The sequence below is a fragment of the Sparus aurata genome, chromosome 8 (genome assembly GCF_900880675.1).
Source record: "Sparus aurata chromosome 8, fSpaAur1.1, whole genome shotgun sequence".
In the NCBI taxonomy this organism is placed as follows: domain Eukaryota; kingdom Metazoa; phylum Chordata; class Actinopteri; order Spariformes; family Sparidae; genus Sparus; species Sparus aurata.
Genome location: NC_044194.1, coordinates 11,000,576 through 11,018,294, shown reverse-complemented (window position 1 = coordinate 11,018,294; position 17,719 = coordinate 11,000,576). Strand labels below are relative to the sequence as shown.

At 44.1% G+C, this 17,719-nt stretch overlaps 1 protein-coding gene across 1 annotated transcript in view; it reads left to right on the top strand.

The window, feature by feature from the left end:
• The first annotated feature begins 321 nt into the window (after positions 1-321).
• Positions 322-17,719, top strand: part of slco3a1a (solute carrier organic anion transporter family member 3A1a) — a 39,293-nt gene continuing 21,895 nt past the window's right edge. Inside the window, exons 1-2 of the mRNA XM_030426639.1 lie at positions 322-1,022; positions 7,643-8,090. Coding sequence (XP_030282499.1) covers positions 864-1,022; positions 7,643-8,090 — 607 coding nt within the window. The 5' untranslated portion in view covers positions 322-863. The remainder of the gene's footprint in view (positions 1,023-7,642; positions 8,091-17,719) is intronic.

Sequence of the window (17,719 nt, the reverse complement as noted above, 5' to 3'; positions counted from 1 at the left end):
CAAAATAGCTGAGAGATATTGTCTGTCGATTGATTTCATGACGTATGGGGCCCAGCTCCAGCTCTAAAATAATCCCCACGCAGCCCTGAGACTCCACAGACAATAATCCCTGTAGATTTATTGTGTTTTGTGGGGGGGGGGGGAGACATGATCAGACAAAAAAAAAAAAAAAACAGCAAATCACTTTAAAACTCGCTGTGAATCTCGGCAACACACGCACACACCGCGTCCCGCAGGACTAGTGGAGTGATTTATTTATTTTTTTTCAGAGGGAAGCTGAGCAGACTTGCGAAGCTGCTGCACAGCGCCTCTAGGGCCGCGAGGAGGAGGAGGAGGTGGAGAGGAGTGGAGAGGAGAGGTGGCAGGCAGCGCACAGACAGAGAGCGAGTCATTGTGCGTGAAGGAGCGTGACAGTCCGGAGCGGCAGGAGTTAGAAGAGAAGGCAGAAGAAGAAGAAGAAGAGAAGGAAGACCAGACCTCTTCACCTGCTGCTCCAAACACATACACACGCGACAAGACATGCGATGTGACAGAGGTCCGCGCGCCCGTGCTTCACTTACACCTTCGGGGAGTTCACATGTTCCTGCTCGTCGACGGGGAAGCGATGTTTAGGCGCGGACGAAGCCGGCGCAGCCCCGCGGAGAGTTTGGATGCGTGTTTCGTAGCTTGTCACATGTAAAAGAAAATACAAAATTCTAGAAAAAAAAGAAACCCCGAGAGAAGGAGGAGCGCTCCTCGCGCATGTAGCCTTCAGGCGCGGGAGGGAGGAGAGTTACCAGCCAGTGTCTTCATGCGGTCATCCTGCTCTCGTGTGTTTCGGTTTCTCGCAGTGCTGTGTGGGTAACAAAAAAAAGTGAGCGAGGATGCAGGTGAAGAAGCACCGGGACTCGGACCGGAGCGGCGGGAACATGCTGGAAGGAGACGGCCTCCGGAAAAACTCCTCCTGCTTCTCAAATATCAAGATATTTTTGATATCGGAATGCGCCCTCATGTTGGCACAGGGCACCGTCGGAGCGTACCTGGTGAGTGCAACACACGGCAGGCAGGTGTCTGATCTGAGACCTGCTGTAGTCACAGTCACACTTGTGTTTTGGGTTCTGCTGCTCAATGAAACACAGACACAGAATAGCAAAGTTCAGCTCGTAGGACACATTTCATGCTGCTGTTTGTTGTAGTTGTGAGCAAACTGTGCCGCTGAATGTCTGATAATCTGTCTTAATTCATCTTTTTAATGGATTTGATTAAAACTGAGTCACACTTATAGCTTTAAGCTCTGGTTAGTATAGTAATAAGAGTCGTATTATGTTCGAGAAGGCTAGTTTCTACCAAAAATGTCATTCAAGGTCAAGGACCCCTCTTCTAGCTTTCTTATCTCCTGCTTTTTTTTTCCCCTAATCACTCTAATCACTCTTTCACTTTTACTATTATTCTGCAGGGTTTAAAACAGGACTCATCTTCTTCTAAAACCTCTAAATGTGAGATTTATGTGATAAAAACACCAAAACACAGTAAACGCCACTCGTGTAGACGCTCTAATACAGACTTTGTGGGATAAAAGCTCCCAGAAGCGCTCCAAAATATTCCTCAGAGCGTCCCAGAGGAGCACTCCGCAGCCTCGGGCAGCTCCCCCCCTGTGAACTTTTAGTTTCGACATTAGTGATGTTTGTTCTCCAAGAAACACTCAACAATTAATAGACTAAACCCTCTCCGAATGCCTTGGCCATATTTGGAGTGGAACATCTTATCTTCTCTGTGAGTGGACCTGCTGAGCATCAAGCAATCCCGCCAGCGGTCCGAGCACGGCGGTTCAAGCCACCACGGAGGATACTATTCCTCTTTTGTGGTTGCAATTCTGATAAAACAGGTAGTGCACTTTGGTTCTGCTTTTGTGCACGTTGGTTCAGGACACCTGTTCAAACAGCTCGAACAATAAAAACCAGGAGTTTCAGGTGAGCTTTGGAATTGAAGCGCGCAAACACACAAAGGCTTTCCGGTCGGTTTCTGTCGGACAAACACAACAGAGCCAATTTACATGGAGCTTAATTTACATGGGCAGGACATGAGGTGCCGGGGTCGGTGACAATCTGATGAACTGGTCTCGACCTGCGTGAGCTACTCTGCCCCTGATTGGATGATGGAGCTTAAGAGTGTTTGCTGGCAGCGGAGGGACAAAAGTGAACTATCATGGTCGTCTTGCTTTCTGTGAGCTGCTTACAGTACAAGACACTTAGCAGCGTGCTGGGTCGTCCTGATTTAGCAGCCTGGCCGCAAGTGAACAGACGAGAGACAGACAACCTGCACAGGAACACACCACAGAGGTGCAGATTTGAGTCTGTTCCCTGATTTATTCGGGGGGTTTTCTCAGTTCTCTTAAAGTCACTTTGATATTTTATTGTTTTTCGGGTCAAAACAAAGGCAGACCTGATAGACATCTGAAGTAAAGAGTTAAATTAATTGGCTTACAGGAGGTTAAGGCTGCACTAAATACCATATTTACAATTATTAACAATCTGGAGACTACTGTGATAGATCATTTCATCTATAAATGTCATAAAAAATAGTGAGAAGAGTCCGAGATGACATCTTGAAGTGTTTTTATTTCTGACTTGGGTCTTTTAAACAAAGAAGTATTCAGTTTACTACGATTTGTTACACAACAAAGCAGCAAATCTCCAATTAGAAGCTGGAAACTGAGAAACTGTAGCTTTTCTCCCCTCAGTTTTCACTTGACGACAGGTTTAAATGACTAAATTATCGAAAATAGTCGTATTATTAGAGGCTTTAACACAACAGATCAATACAATCCCATATCTACAAACGATAACATTGATAAACTGGCTATATGCTGTAGTTTTAAAGCTGTATAGTTCTAGAAAATGTGACTGCTCTGATAATTTGTTTTTTGACTTCCCCAAACAGCAAACGTTCTTTTTCACTGATTTCTGACATGAGAAAATCGCTATCGATAGAGTGAATAATCGTTGGTTGGAGTCCGAGCGCTGCTGGATCAAACAGGAAATAATGTTGAGCTGAAGAGTGAGAGGTTCACTGATCCCAAATCCATTATGTGATTGATTAGATCTGGTTCAAATGGTCTCATTTTCAGATGTGTTTTGCACCTGTGAATATTTCCTTTTGACGTACGACTCAATGATGTTTCAAAACACGATGACCGACTCACATTTCTCTGATGTAATTTCATCCGACTTTAATTGCAGGAGCTGACATTCACATTGTTAAGTACTCGGAAGCTCTTTTTGTGACTTCTGTGTTTGCAGCTCCTGAGTGTCGGTGCTCTGCTGGTGATAGTAACACCTCGCTGATAAGAACCAAATCTGACACTTCAGAGCTCGGGCTGAAAAAGACGCCTGAACCTGAACTGTGCTCGTCTCAGCTCAAATATCAGATGTTATGCCTATTTAGTTTTTTTCATCCATTTGTTAATCAAATGTATGAGGAGACGTCAAACACTTCAGTTGTATTTCAGGTTAAAATACAGCCGATAAATCAAAACCAACATACTTTATTATTGGTGCGTCTGGCCTTGTTCATTACATAATGCACAGGTGTGACCATTAACAGATCCACTGCCTTCAGGTGACTTGAGAAAGTGTAAAAGTTTAAAAATGAGCATGTTTATGATTAATAAACAAGTGAAAGTAAAAAAAAAGGAAATAGGTAGTTTTTTTTAAAATCCTCTGTACTGTATGTGAAAAGCTCTCTGAAGCACGTGCATGAACTGGAAAAACAAAAATGCACGTGTCCAAACTTCGCTCATGTGCTCGAAACAGTCTAGAACACGCCACATCCACACGACTAATACTGGAGATGTAGCTTCTTTTAGACGCCCATAAAAGAACAATTTAAAATAGCTCTTTGAAACCTCTTATTCGGAGCAGTGAGCAGCACCTTTAGCTAACCTTTAGTCAACCTTCAGCAGGTTACACCCCATAAAACTGAGTGGAAATGTTTCCAAATAGCCGCAGCTTCAGTTATTAACAGCCGCTGTGCCTTTGCAAATAGCCCCATTTCAGCACTTTCACGTCAGCGCTAAAACTTAATGTGCTGAAGTAAATGTCAGCATCGAGCTGATAATACTGACTCTGAGTACCTCCTGAAAACTCTGTGGAAGTTGGGATTCCATGTGTTCAGACGTTTTTTCGGACGACAGCAGCGTGACGTGGTTTGTTTTGTTGCCATGCAACAGATTAAATATTTCCACCGTTTGAGTCAGTGTGGCTGTGACCACTGACCAGTAAGAACTCGATTTTTCCTATATAATTTATCCCTGGTATAATCCTCCTGGAAAGGCTGCCTGTTTTAAGTCAGAGTGGACAAAACACGTTGAAAGTGGCTTAACTCATCCAGAGTGTTTCCACCGCCGGTCACGTCGCTCACTTGGGCCGCCCGTGATGGGATGGGGGGGTGACTGGATTGGATCATGGCTCCTCTGCTTTGTCCTGTGGTGTAGCTAAAGCCACAGCATCAGCAGGTTGTTGGGGCTCGGCTAGGCGTCGTTTTCTGAGGACTGGATGAGAGCTGAACGCTGCGATCCAGACCTCAGCCGGGCGGAGCCAGCCAGGCGTAAATGCTGCCCGTCCAGTGTGTTCGCATTTGTGAGAAAAGAGCCACCCAAGGGGCAGAGTCGTCATGACTCATTGTGAAGTTTTCTATCTACTCAACTCCACCAAAGGCACTCCGGCATGACAACTCCCAACAATCATCCTCCCCGTGCTTTGATCTGGAGTGAAGGAGTCTCTGCAGTTGTGTTGAGAGCAGCTGCAGGAGCGACCTGCTGTCACTTCTGCTTCTTAAAAGTCACAGAGGACAATGTTTTCTCAACCCTAATGACAAGGCAAACTGGCTGTATACTGTTTGTTCATGTTGACAGTGTTGCCTGGTCATCTGCTGTTCGCCTGTTGTGCATTAAATATGGCCTCAAAGGGGACAGTACAGAACAGAATAGAGAGGAGAGTTGTTACTACAGCAAGCGAGGGCGTGATCAGGTGGCATTGTTAGAAACAGGTGACAGAACTGAAGCGTTGATGGTTTCTTCTCTGAGAGATCAGCAAAACTGCTCCAGCGAGTCACACTGCTTCATGCCACAGAATCAAGTCACAGCTAAAACTTTTAAGGTCTTAAATGTCAATTTCATGGTCATGACTGATTCAGCGGCAAGAACTGGAGTGTTGATTGCAGCTGCTCACAGACATACTGGAGGAAACAAAGAAGACCCAGTGCTGAAAATGTCACTGAGGTCAAAGGCTGATGAGGCATGCTGAATTTAACACAAGTAAATGTTTAAAGGACAAGTTCACCCCGAGAAAAGTTGTCCACAAAACATTTCGGATTTGATTTGAAAAGATGTTATTTATACCGATTTTAAAGCCACATTCCTCACTGTGCATCTGAAGTGGGTGCACAAGCTCGACAACGTGTCAAGGATGTAAAGATGATCTCTTCAAATCAATTTGGGGTCTCGGGGCTTCTGGAGATTTGGACGGGGTTGTGTAGTTTTTTGGTCCCCATCTACTTCAGCTGTGTAGGAGAAAGCTGCAACGCTATTTGGCTGTGACTCTCCAGACATGTTTTGTGGACTCTGAAACTTCACATGACTTTCCGTCAGCACGAGGCTGAGAAGATAATGATTTTTTTTTTGTTTGGGTGAACTTATCCTTTAAGAACACTGTGGTGCAGGCAGTGAGCAGTGTTTGAGCTAGATCAGAGTTGCAGTGATTTGTCAGTCCGCCAATAGAAAAGAAAATTAGTCGCCAACTTTTTTGATAACCGATTAATTGTTTCCGTCGTTTTACAAGTAGAAGTGTCAAACGTCTGCCAGCTTGGACCTTTAAAACGTAAGGATCTTCTGCCTTTCTTTGTCATTTGTAACAGTAAACAAAGAGTCTTTGGGTTTTAGGCTGCTGGCTGGACAAAAGAAGCAATTTGCGGACGTCACTTTGGGATATGGGAAATTGTGATGATAGCAAAGTATCTCACTTAATGTCAAGTTAAAGGTGAAACTCAAGTGCATGGAAAAAAAAAGAGTACACTTCCACATTTTTCCTTGAAGTGCCGTGTTCAAACATAGCTCCATCCAATCCCTAATCAACTGTGTACATCAAGCTGGCATAATTGAGCATTTGATGGAAAAAATGTTCCAGCGGCAAAAAACGCGAGTCGATTCATCTTTCAGTGAAGTCACTCTGTTCAGATGGAGATGTTTGTGTTGGCAGGAGGCTTTTATTTTTTTTTCTAGAGCTCAATCAAAACTCTTTAACGGAACCATGTGGGAAATGGAAAATTGTGATGCCTTCTCGAGGACAGTTTGGGACAGCTCTGAAAATAGCTTGACAACCGTTTAAATGTGACTCTGCGGTTCACATGGCACAAAGGCTGTTCCCACGTTGCTCCGCCTCACAACAGATTTGTTATAAAGTCTTTAAAATACAGTGCAAATAAACATTTTAACAGTAATTAATCTCTGACAACTGCGGTTAACACACAAAAACCTGATTGGCGCTAAACAACCGTTTTCGCTGTGTTTGCTTCAGCTGGAAGTTACTGGTCGGCTCGAGCTCGTGTGTGGCTGACAGCTGGTGAGAGAGAGACAGAGAGAGAGAGAGAGAGAGAGGGAGAGAGAAGCTTGTGATGAGCTGTTCTCACTGAAGACATGGAAGAAAAAAGATGCAGTGCCCAGCTAATCAGAAACAGAGGCCTGTTTCCAGGGAGAAGCCGCAGCCTGTTATTCCAATGGAAACGGCATGGTTGTAATGTCTGATGACGAAAAAACACACACTTTCTTCCAAGAGCCTGTCCAAAAGAATCAAAATACAGTACAGGCCCCATTTAGTAGTGTGTGTGAACTGTATCTGGGTATAATATCTGTATAAGGGCACCTGATCCGTGTGCTTAAACCTGGTATTGTTGAGTGTTTCTGTTCTCTCCAAACTGTGATCAGATCTAAATATAGAAATTAGTGGAGCTGGCAGACTTATCGGCAAAACATCGTTCAAGTCAACCATAAATGGGAGTCGTGCTTTCACTAGCTTTGGCTGTGCTTACGGAAAAGAAAAGAGTTACTTAAAGGAAAATTCAGTCATTGTGTACTCGGCACTAGATGGCGAGTCAGGTGAAGTTTTAGTGGTAGTCCACAAAACATTTCTCGGAGCTTCACGGCGAAAAGGTGTTGCAGCATTCTCCAAAACAACTGAAGTATGTGGGGACATGTTTCAGAACGCTGTAAACATTTTTGAGTGAACTTGTCCTTTAAGCTAGCAGGAAGTGGTAGTTTGGTGACGACTGAACATATTTCACAGCTTTTTTTTCTTCCTTAGATTGTGGTCACGCTGTGCTTTCACACTTAGTTTAGATACGAGCACAATGTGAGACAGACCACCTTTGTGAGCCGTCTGATTGCGAGACAGTCTGTGTGTATTAATACCACGCCATTTGTAAAGGGTACAGAGTAAATTCTTATGACACTGTTCATATGAATCATATGATGAATATTCTCATTCATTTGATGGGATTAGATTCCCTCGTTTATGGTTTTGTATGTGTTTGCACAGAAACTTTTTTTTTGCCTCCTTCAGCATCGTTCCCATGATCCTGGTTTGATTTTGTGTCTCTGTCTTGTTTTCAGGTGAGTGTGCTGACCACCCTGGAGCGGCGGTTCAACCTGCAAAGTGCTGACGTAGGAGTGATAGCCAGCAGCTTCGAGATAGGCAACCTGGCACTGATCCTGTTTGTCAGCTACTTTGGGGCCAAAGCACATCGACCCCGTCTGATTGGCTGTGGGGGCATCGTCATGGCGCTCGGCGCCCTTCTATCAGCTCTTCCTGAGTTTCTGACTAATCAATATGAGATAGGGGAAACGTGGAGGACTGACTTAGGTCGGGATGCTTGCTCCAACAACACCATCAACGAGGCGGAGGACAGTGTGTGCGCCAACAAGGCCAACACTAACATGATGTACCTGCTGCTGATTGGAGCCCAGGTCCTGCTGGGGATTGGAGCCACGCCGGTGCAGCCCCTTGGGGTGTCCTACATTGATGATCATGTGAAGAAGAAAGACTCTTCACTCTATATAGGTGAGCCATGTTCAGAAAACTGTACGAAACACAATGTTACCAGTCTACTTTCTGCTTTCTGCCTACTTTGTTGGGGGGGGGAAAAAGGTTTCCGAAGGCCACAGCTGTTGAGAAACATTAGCAGAGTGAAATTACTGTTCAAGAAAAAAAAGATGATTATCTCGCTGGAAATTAATAATCTGTGTAGCAGCACACTGATTTCCCAAGGCAACTAAAACTGGTGCAGCACAAAGTCAACCGTGAACGTGTTTGTTCATCACCTTCAGGTGCAATGTTTGCACAGTTTGAGTCAACACAGTATATATGGTATGTGTGCTCTTCTGCTGCACACCATCTCCCTTTGTTCCATGCATGGGCTGGTTCACATGAGCGCCAGGTGAGCAGATCTTGGAGCTTTTTAATCTCCATTACAGCGGCTTCAGTGGCGAAGAGGCCAGATGCGGGTTAAATGCGTCTGCTTCGCTCAATCCTCTCTCAAAGGCAAGATGCTGCTGATGCGGCTCTTCGCGGTTTAAAGGTGCATTCAAAGTGCTTTCTGTGCAAAGTTCTGAACACACAATGGCTGTTCAGGGATATGTATTTGCTGTGATGTGTATATTTTGCTATTTTGGCACACAGAAGGTAGCTTTACTTTGCCCATTAAGCCATGCAGGGTTTTTTTACTCCTCTTGCTGTTTTCTGTGAATCCACGGCAGAAATTTAACACCAGTGAGATATGTTACTGTGCTAATACACACAACAGTGTATTAAAGAAGACTGCTTAAAGAAGACTGACAGATGTTTGATATTTTGGGAAATATGCTCATTTGCTTTTCTAGAGAGTTAGATGAGAAGGTTGATACAACTCTTGGCTGTATGCTAAAGCTAAGAGTTAGCTTAGCTTCGCACAGAGACTGGCAATAAAGGAGAGTTAAAGAGTTAGCTTTGCTCTGTCCAGCACAGTTAATGTGATTAATCAATATTAAAAAAAAAAAAAACTATGAATTTGCAGTTTTATGGAGGGTTATGAGCTGGTTATGCTAAGCTAACTGGCTGCTGGCTCTTGCTCCATATTTATCATACACACTTGAGAGCGTTATCAACTTTCTGATGTAAGGCAATGAAAGCAAATAAGTATTTTTCTCAAATGTCAAAATGTTCCTTTAAGTCTGAGGCTTACACTTTTAGCTTTAAATCTGTTGCTCATGGGAGCAGAGGAGTTGCCCCACGAACCACAGCCACAGATCCATTTAATAGCATGTTTCCTTGTTTTGACGCGGACCTGCCCGCTTGTTGTCCAGACTGCCACATCAGCCTTTGATGGAGTGGATGAGATGCGTCTGCATAGTGTTTGCTGTTTGTTATCAGTGTGGAGCAGAGACAATGAGGGGCTGAATGGAGCATGAGTTCAGGCTGGCACTCGCCCTCTTCTGATACATTCGCACAGCAGCATGCTGTGTGGCGACCTTTTGTCACTCAAATACAGATGTGACCCGCGAACAAAGGCCGCAGTGTGTTCTGTAATCTCAAGCCCAAAGCTGGTTTTCTTAATTGCCTTTTGTTGTGTTTATTTGTCCAGAACATGAGCGCGTTTTTTTTTTACTCACACACAAAAAAAAAGCACCTCGAGCTTTGTTTGAAACAATAAAGCGGCCGGAAAAAAAAGTACCACAAAAGGGCTTTGACGTCTTGGCACCGGCGTCGTGGCTTGTTTGCGGGAGGGAAGTGGACTGCGATTGATTGAAGTTTGGCAGGCGTGCATGAGGGGAGATTTGGTTCTGTCCTCCTCTGATAAGCTGCAAGGAGAGCTGGAGGAAAAACAAGCGGTGAGCAGCGAGGAACAATGTGGTATTGAGTCGCGCTCAGCTGATCGTCCTAATCCTTCTGCTGCAGGCGTGTCATGTGCCCCCAGCTGCATGAATGGAGTAGATTGTGTGAAATTTCTCTGAGATTTCCTTTCACATACTGATAATGTATTTGGATTATTCATCAGTTTACGTTAACAAGTTCACATTGTTGTCGCAGTGGCGCAAAGTTTTGTCTCGAAACACAAAGTATTTGCCTATTTCCTGCAGGTTTTGGAACAGGGTCTGTCGGCCTCCAGTCTCATATTCTAGTTTGGTTTCACTGCAAACACACCTGGATTTAAGTCCCGCAACATGTAATTCAGGAGATAAACGTCGTCTCATTGTGGAGAGGATCTATCATCTTCAAATTCGTGTTATTTTGTGTCTGCAAACAGGTTGTTTTTTTTCTCAGAAGGTATGAGGGGGAATTTAGGAGTCTTTTGAAGCAGCCGCTAGAAAGAAAAACACCTCTCAAATGTGAGACCAGAAACTTGACACGTGTCTCTCATAACAGCAGGAGACAGATGTGCCTTATGCACACGTACAGTAAAACTTCCTCTGCTGCGACTGTATGTGATTACCAGTGTGTGTCTGCGTGCTTATGTGCATGTGAAGACTCTTTCACAACTTTGAGAGTTGAACCTGCTTCACACACACACACACAATTGGAGGACGGAGGATTCACCGCTCACTGTAATTCTTTTAATTCACTTTAATTACGTGCTATCACATAATTTTAAGTTCAGCGCGAGGTTAAAAACATCCTGATTAACCCTGATTCACGACACATGACACCAAGCGTAATAGAGGCAGGTTTTTTTTCCCCTCTCGCCCCGCCTGCCGCTGTTGTCGGTGCACATTTTCGCCGGGTGATGTGTTATTGTTAAAATTAGAGCCTGAGCTAAATGGCCAGGTGAGGAAGGCGCGTGTTCGACGGAGGCGAGTCCCCGCCCCTTTAACAGCGCGGCGGTGTGAGGCAGAGCAGAGCCGAGAGCCCTGGAGAAGAGCCATAATTACAGAGCGAGGCAGGAATGCCAACCAGCCAGCAATGAGGTGGGTCTGAGTGGGCCGGGACGCACACGCATACCACACAGGCCTGTGAAAAACAACTCCTCCAGAGGCTCCGGCTGCCTGCTCTTACTGTGTATACTGCAGCAGACACGGCTTACTGCTGTTTAAACAGCTGTAAAACACACTGAAGTAAAGTCTGCTGTGACTTTGGAGCGAGCATTTTGTCTCTGTCAGGCTGAGATATGATCACCGTCACTGTTTAGATTTTAGTTTAGTTTTTTGGAGGACTGTGCCGCCAAGTGGTGGACGTTCTTCTTAAAAGGAAACACTTCACCGTCGAATGCCACCAGCATCAGAGTCACACTTAAACTCGCATACTTTATAGGGTGGTGTTGTTTTGGTTTATTTCCCATGTCTAGACGTAGGCACTCGTCTCTGGCCAAAGGAAATAAATATGATTGGACAGATTGCGTCAACAGGATCTCTGTTCCCACTGCTCCATGACCTTTCACTATCCACTGCTAATTCTGGCTCTTCCCACAGGACCCCTGCCTGCATAAATATACTGTACAGGACACACAGAGAAGGGCTTCGGGCTGACGTTGTGTGTCACACAGCACAAACTCCACCCTGGCTGCCGCTACAGGTTTCCCTTTAAAAGAGCCTGGATTTGGTCATTAAACTGTAATGTGCAGTACGTCACGCCTGTGATACACTGTAGGAGAGGACATTAATTAATTCATCAGCATCATAGCTTTTTTTATGTAGAATCCCACAGATTTGGACATATAAACGTTGGCTCGTTGCATAATACATATAAGAAATGTATGATCAGATTTAAAAGTGCTGATGGAGGAGAGGCTTAAAGTGCAATTTACCAAAGCAGCTTCATCTACTGCGTGGAGAGGAAGCCGCAAGTGACAGTCTTGCTAAAGTTGTCGAAAAATATGTTCAAAGTGAAAATGTCTTACAACATATAGACGTGTACAGTGGCAGACTCGAAGATGTTTGAGGGGCAGGGGATGGCATAAAATAAAAAGGGCATCATGCAGGGGGGCACCAGCATGCAGAGAGTCAGGATGTATTTATGGTAAAAACGACCTCACCACATTTTCTCCTTTGGAAGGGAACGTCAGAGGGACCCTTTATTGTGTTTTATCTAAGTTGATGTCTAATGTTGGCCATTGTAGCAAGATTTGCTAGCATTAAAACACAATGAATTTGCATATATTTGGCGAAAAATCACAGTTTTATTCAACATGTCACGATATTCAAAACGGTAGACTGACCGACCAATACTGCCGTGCCAACAGATGTAAAAAAAAAACACATATTTACACAAAGTATTATATTTATTGGTTTCATGACACGCCCCCATCTTTGCATTTTGACTGTCACTGTTTCTCCATCTATGTAACTGAATGTTGACTCTATATGGAGGCGGCTGGATTTCTGTAATTCAATTTGGGGACATCCAGTTCGGTGGTCAGTAGATCATTTAAATATCCAATTCCATTATCTCTGAAAACGGAGAAGACAGGCAAGCCACACAACAAAACACTCCACAGGCACACTGTGATTACAGAAACACTTTAGATAAGACATTATTACTCCTCGACTATCCTTAAAGGTGGGTCGAGTGATTCTGAGGAAAGATAGTTAATTGTCTGGTCATTAACTGTCTTTCTCCAGAATCCATCTTTACGTAAGGTGGGGCAGTGGTTTGCATAGTTGCCTCTCAGCAAGAAGTCCCTGTGTTCAAATGGCCTTGTAGTTTGCTCTCCCCATTCTTGCGTGCCGAGCTTAAACGCATGGTTGTGGTGATTTTGTTGATTCACTCAACACTTCCTGGATTTTGGAGGGGAAGAAGAAGAGTATTGGACCCCTGTGTTGGCAAAAAGAAACACAACACATTTAAACTTAAAACAGGTGGGATCTGTGGCCCGGTCTTTATTGCAACAAGAAATATTACTTCACTTTGTGGTCTGTTTTTAAACACTTATGCCCCTAAAAACAAGGACATTTCCAGGGACAGGCAACCAAAAATGGGCACTATCCCTTTAAGAGAGGGATGTATGGTTGCTTTACACTATACAGAGCATACCCAACAAAATTAGCTTATTTTAAACTGCACAAAGCAATAACATCACTGCTCTGTCTCTTTTTAGCTGATGTCTCCTTCCATTCTACAAATAAAGACATGTCGATTGCGACACTTTGGCTGCCACGACATCTACTTAAAATAGGTGTTTAATGTCAGTTTGGTTAGGTAGTTAGCTCATGAGCTCACTGAGCATCTCAAAACATAACCTGCTAATGTTAACAGTGGTTAGTGTCGAGGTTGATTGTTACGCTCCTCACTCTTCAGTACCACTGCTAAATAAAAAAAAACGGCCTCTGACTCGTAAACTGTGGTTTGTTTACATTTGGTCTCCGAGCCTCGCCGGCTTAGCTGTCAATCAAACACACACACAAACACACACCAATCCACCCACTCAGAGTCTTGAATGCTAAGCGAGCATTTCTGAAATGTCCAAAGACCTTTTTTTTTTCCTTTTCCTCATTTCGTTATTGAATAAATTAACAGTGAGAAGGATGACTCCGTGCACCGACGGCAGACAGCAGTCACAGGATGCAGCCGCTCCAACAGCCGAGAGCGTGCTTCTGAGTTTTACTGGCAAACACCAGCCTTCCGGAGCGTCTGTGGCCGACATGCTCTCTCTCTCTCTTTCTCTCTTTCTCTGTGTGTGTCTCTCTCTCTCTCTCTCTCTCTCTCTCTCTCTCTCTCTCTCTCTCTCTCTCTCTCTCTCTCTTTCTCTCTCTCTCACAAACTACCAAACTAGGAATGACAGACGAGCTGTGGGGGAACACAGAGGTCCCTTTTTTCCGTTGTGGCCTGAGAAAAGATAACCGCTTCTACCTGGAGAGCAAAAAGCCATAAAAGAAAAATTTGCCTTTCATATCTTTGTATTATTGCCTCCAACCACTGGTTTGTGTTTTATTTCCAGGCTGTATCTCAGTCTTTCATCACGGCTACCGTGCGTTATTTCAAACCTACACATTCTGGCAAATTAGCTTGAGATAAACTTCACGATGCTGCTTTCACTTCGGCTCTGCGGGGATACATTTAGTTTCAGGTTTGATAGGGAAAAAAACGATAGCGGCAGCACGAAGTGACAAAGGTCCCAGAGGGATCCTCGAGAGACTTGTCAACATTCCTGCTAAAATGCTCTGACTCCAAACAGTTGCTGCAGCAGGGCGTTTATATAAGCTACTTAAACTCAGCGCATGTTAATGTCATCTTGAAGGATTAGATTCTAAATGGGTTTTTCCGTCCCTGCCATAAGCTGCACGCTGAGTTTGCCTAGCAACACAGTTTGTTTTATCTCAAGATGATAAACGGCGTTGTGGCGAGCGTTCATCAGCCAGCCGCTGCTTTCTCTGCATCCCTGTAATGAACCGTGTGCACCATGTGTGACAGAGCGCTCCCTCGTCTGCCGTGCCGAGAGCTAAATTACCCAGACGGCCTTGGTTCTAGAGAGGGTAATGAATATGAGATTAACTTGTGTCCAACTGGTCAACAGCATGTTGCCGTTGTTTCAAAGCTAATCAGCAATTATCCACAAATAGTATCATTTAAAGGAGTCAGACAGAAAGTGGGCGAACATGATGCTGAGCAGAAGGAGACCTCACCCTGCACAGCGCTCCTGTTTTGATAAACGGGAAGTCATTGCGATTGATTTACGACCGCCTCAAGTTAAATTTTAATTGAATTTGAGCAGAGGAATATCTTTCTGTCCTGTTCTGGTGGAACAAACTTTGCAAAATGTGTTCACTGTTAGTAATTTTAGATTTTTCAGTAGCCGCCTCCTGTTTGTTTACACATGGTTCTGATATGAATCGGCCGGGGCGGGTGTGTGCGAAGCTATCTGTACGTGTTAAATGAGCCTCAGAGGGGTGTGGACTTGGCGCGAGGTTTTTCACATTCCCAGATATGTGCAGTGTGTCAGGCCGTGTAGTAGCCTCACGAGGACTTGTCATCTGGCCGCTCGTCTGAAGTGAATCATCTCCCACACTCTGTTCTGTGGGGTAGTATCGCAGTGACACCACGATTGTGCCGCTGCATGTGCTGCTACGATCTGCACAGTCCTGTCTGTCGGGTGCTTGGCTGGTCAGATCAGATGTAAACATCCCCGAGGTTTGACTTAATCCCCCATTTTGTTATTTTTGGGGCAGCTTACACACAAAATAGAGGAAAGCAGCTAAACATATGTCAACAGATGAAGCCTCCATGAAGCAAAGACACAGGAGATACTGGGGTGGGACAAAATATCTGTACAAAAATATAAAATACACTGGCGCCAAAGAACTGTATTTTTATTTAGACATGGAGGCGCACTAAACGAATTCCCCTGACAGTTTGACATTTACCAGTCGTCACTGTAAACTAAACTTAATATACAGAGATTTTAGTGATCCATAGTATCTTCCTTCTAACTCCAGAGCTGTTCTGTCAGTGTGTGTGATAAAAAGTGACTCAGCTCAGACTGCATGCACTTTTTTTTTTATACATTATGTTTATGTCAGATTCTGTGAAACTGACACCACGATGCAGTGAATAAATACACTTTTACATTTTAGGCTTATTTTGTGTTCTTCAGTTCAGTGTTGTCACGGCACTGACATTTCTAACTTTGATACAATACCTTGAAAAATACGTATTTTTCAATGCTATTTTCAATACCTAGGGAAAAAGAAGGCAGGACATATACAACAGAAAGACTGTAGTAAACATTAAATTGCACTTTGTTTGAAACATGAGTTTTTTCTCTTTAGATCAGGCCTTTAGATATAATATATGTGTCCCCAAAGTGCAAACGGGGCTGGCGGGACAGGTGCAATGATACTGCAGAAATGTGTTTTTAAATATTCTGAATTAGATCGTCGGCAACATATCGTGAATCAAACCTTGTAGATACAAACTTGTAGAATTAAGAAATTTGGCTCTTGTTTCTGAGTTAAGTTGGCGTAGCACGACTTACCTTTTAGACTAAGATTAGTCTAAAAGGTAAGTCCTGTCGAACTCTACAGACCGGTCCAACAGATCACTTTTGCAGTTCCACTGATGAACTTCTCTGGCCTGGTGAACTTTTTATTCCTAAACCGGGCCCTGACAGATCTGAGAAAGTCAGAGTTTGGAAGCCAGTAAATGGGTCAGACCTCTGTAGGAAGTGGATCAGTGTTGGATAAAAGATATGACACCCTGAGGCCGTCTCACCAGAGCCCGCAGAGCCGTTTGTTGAATCCTCTCGCTATCGCTATGAGCCATGTTTTTTTTTCCCCCTGTCAGATCGCCATCTGCAACAGTGGAGACAAGGCTCGGCAGCCTGAAAGGTGCTCCGTGTGGCATCCTGCTGCATCGTGTTTGGGGCCTAATCGTGCTTGTGGCACCTTTTTTTTTTTTCCCTTCTTCCCATCATGTTTCCCTGGGGCCTCAGTAAACCTCACCAGGCCACCATGCTGCCTTCTCAAGGCAATCTGGGTCAGGCTCTGTCACTGCTGATTAAAAAGGGGATTTTTTTTTTTTTTTGTCATCCATTGGGGGGGAGGAGCGTGGGGATAAGAGGTGGGAGGAGACGGATCATAAACACAGCAGCATCAGCAAGCCGTTGCCACAGAAACGGCCAGTTGTTATGCTGTTTTGTTTTTTTTCTTCTACTATTGGATTGAGATGCTCAGTCCTTCCTCCGCTCCTGCTGTGGAGGATGCAGCTGTCACTGCGCTCTGCCAGATCTTCAAAACCACAGCTAGTTTAAAAAAAAACAAAAAAAAACACACACGAATGGGGAAGCAAGCTGCTGGTCAGCTCCCGTCTTGGACCCGCTCTCCTCGTTTTTCATTCTGGAAAACGAGCAGTGAAGTTAATTTTTCATTCAAAAAAAAAAAAAAAAGAGCAGTAAAGAGTAGGACAAGTTCTGCCCTTGGTGAAGGACTTTGCTCAGGAAATAACAGATTCATGCTGCGCTAGTGGCTTTACCACAAATCCCAAGCCTCATTGATTGAGTGGTGTGTAAGTGGTTGCTCTCTGGGCTCCTAGGATTACTCAGAAGCATGTTCAGCACTTAATCCCCATATCACTGATGGCGGAGGGTGAGGGATAACAGTGCCTAATTAAATGGACTCTGATCAATAGGGTGGGCAGTAATTATAATTAACTGTTTGATTCGGTCAACTTTTATTTGCTCGACGTGTAAACAGAGGCGAGTCTGTCCCGGTTTCTGGCTTCATCCCTGATCCAGCGTGTTCTGCATGTGTAGTTTTTCATTCTCCGCAGTGCTGTTTGATTTACAGCCTCAAGTTATAAATCAAACTGTTGTCCAGGAAACATTTTTTCTTTTACAAATTAGATCTGTTTGAATAGTTAAGTCTCATCTGCTGGTTCTTGGTTTGGTTGTTTTGGATCTGGTTCCTTGTCGTCAACAAACCAGGATTCAGTGACTCAACAAGTCTTTTATCCACACATTTTTGGCCATTACTCAGCAATTCATATAACGATTATAACAAAATATTACACCAACGTCTAATAGGATAAAATGATTGATTGTGATTGCACAGTGACCTCATAACATTCTGCAAATAATACTCTGGTTGTTATTCACCGCCACGGCTCTGGAACAGCAACTGTTGGAACGGAGGCAAACAACCACGAGGCGTTTATTCTAGTTAACTGTTGTCGTTATCTATTGATCAGCTGTAACTAATGGAGTCTGCATTCTGTCCAAGATGGTTTGT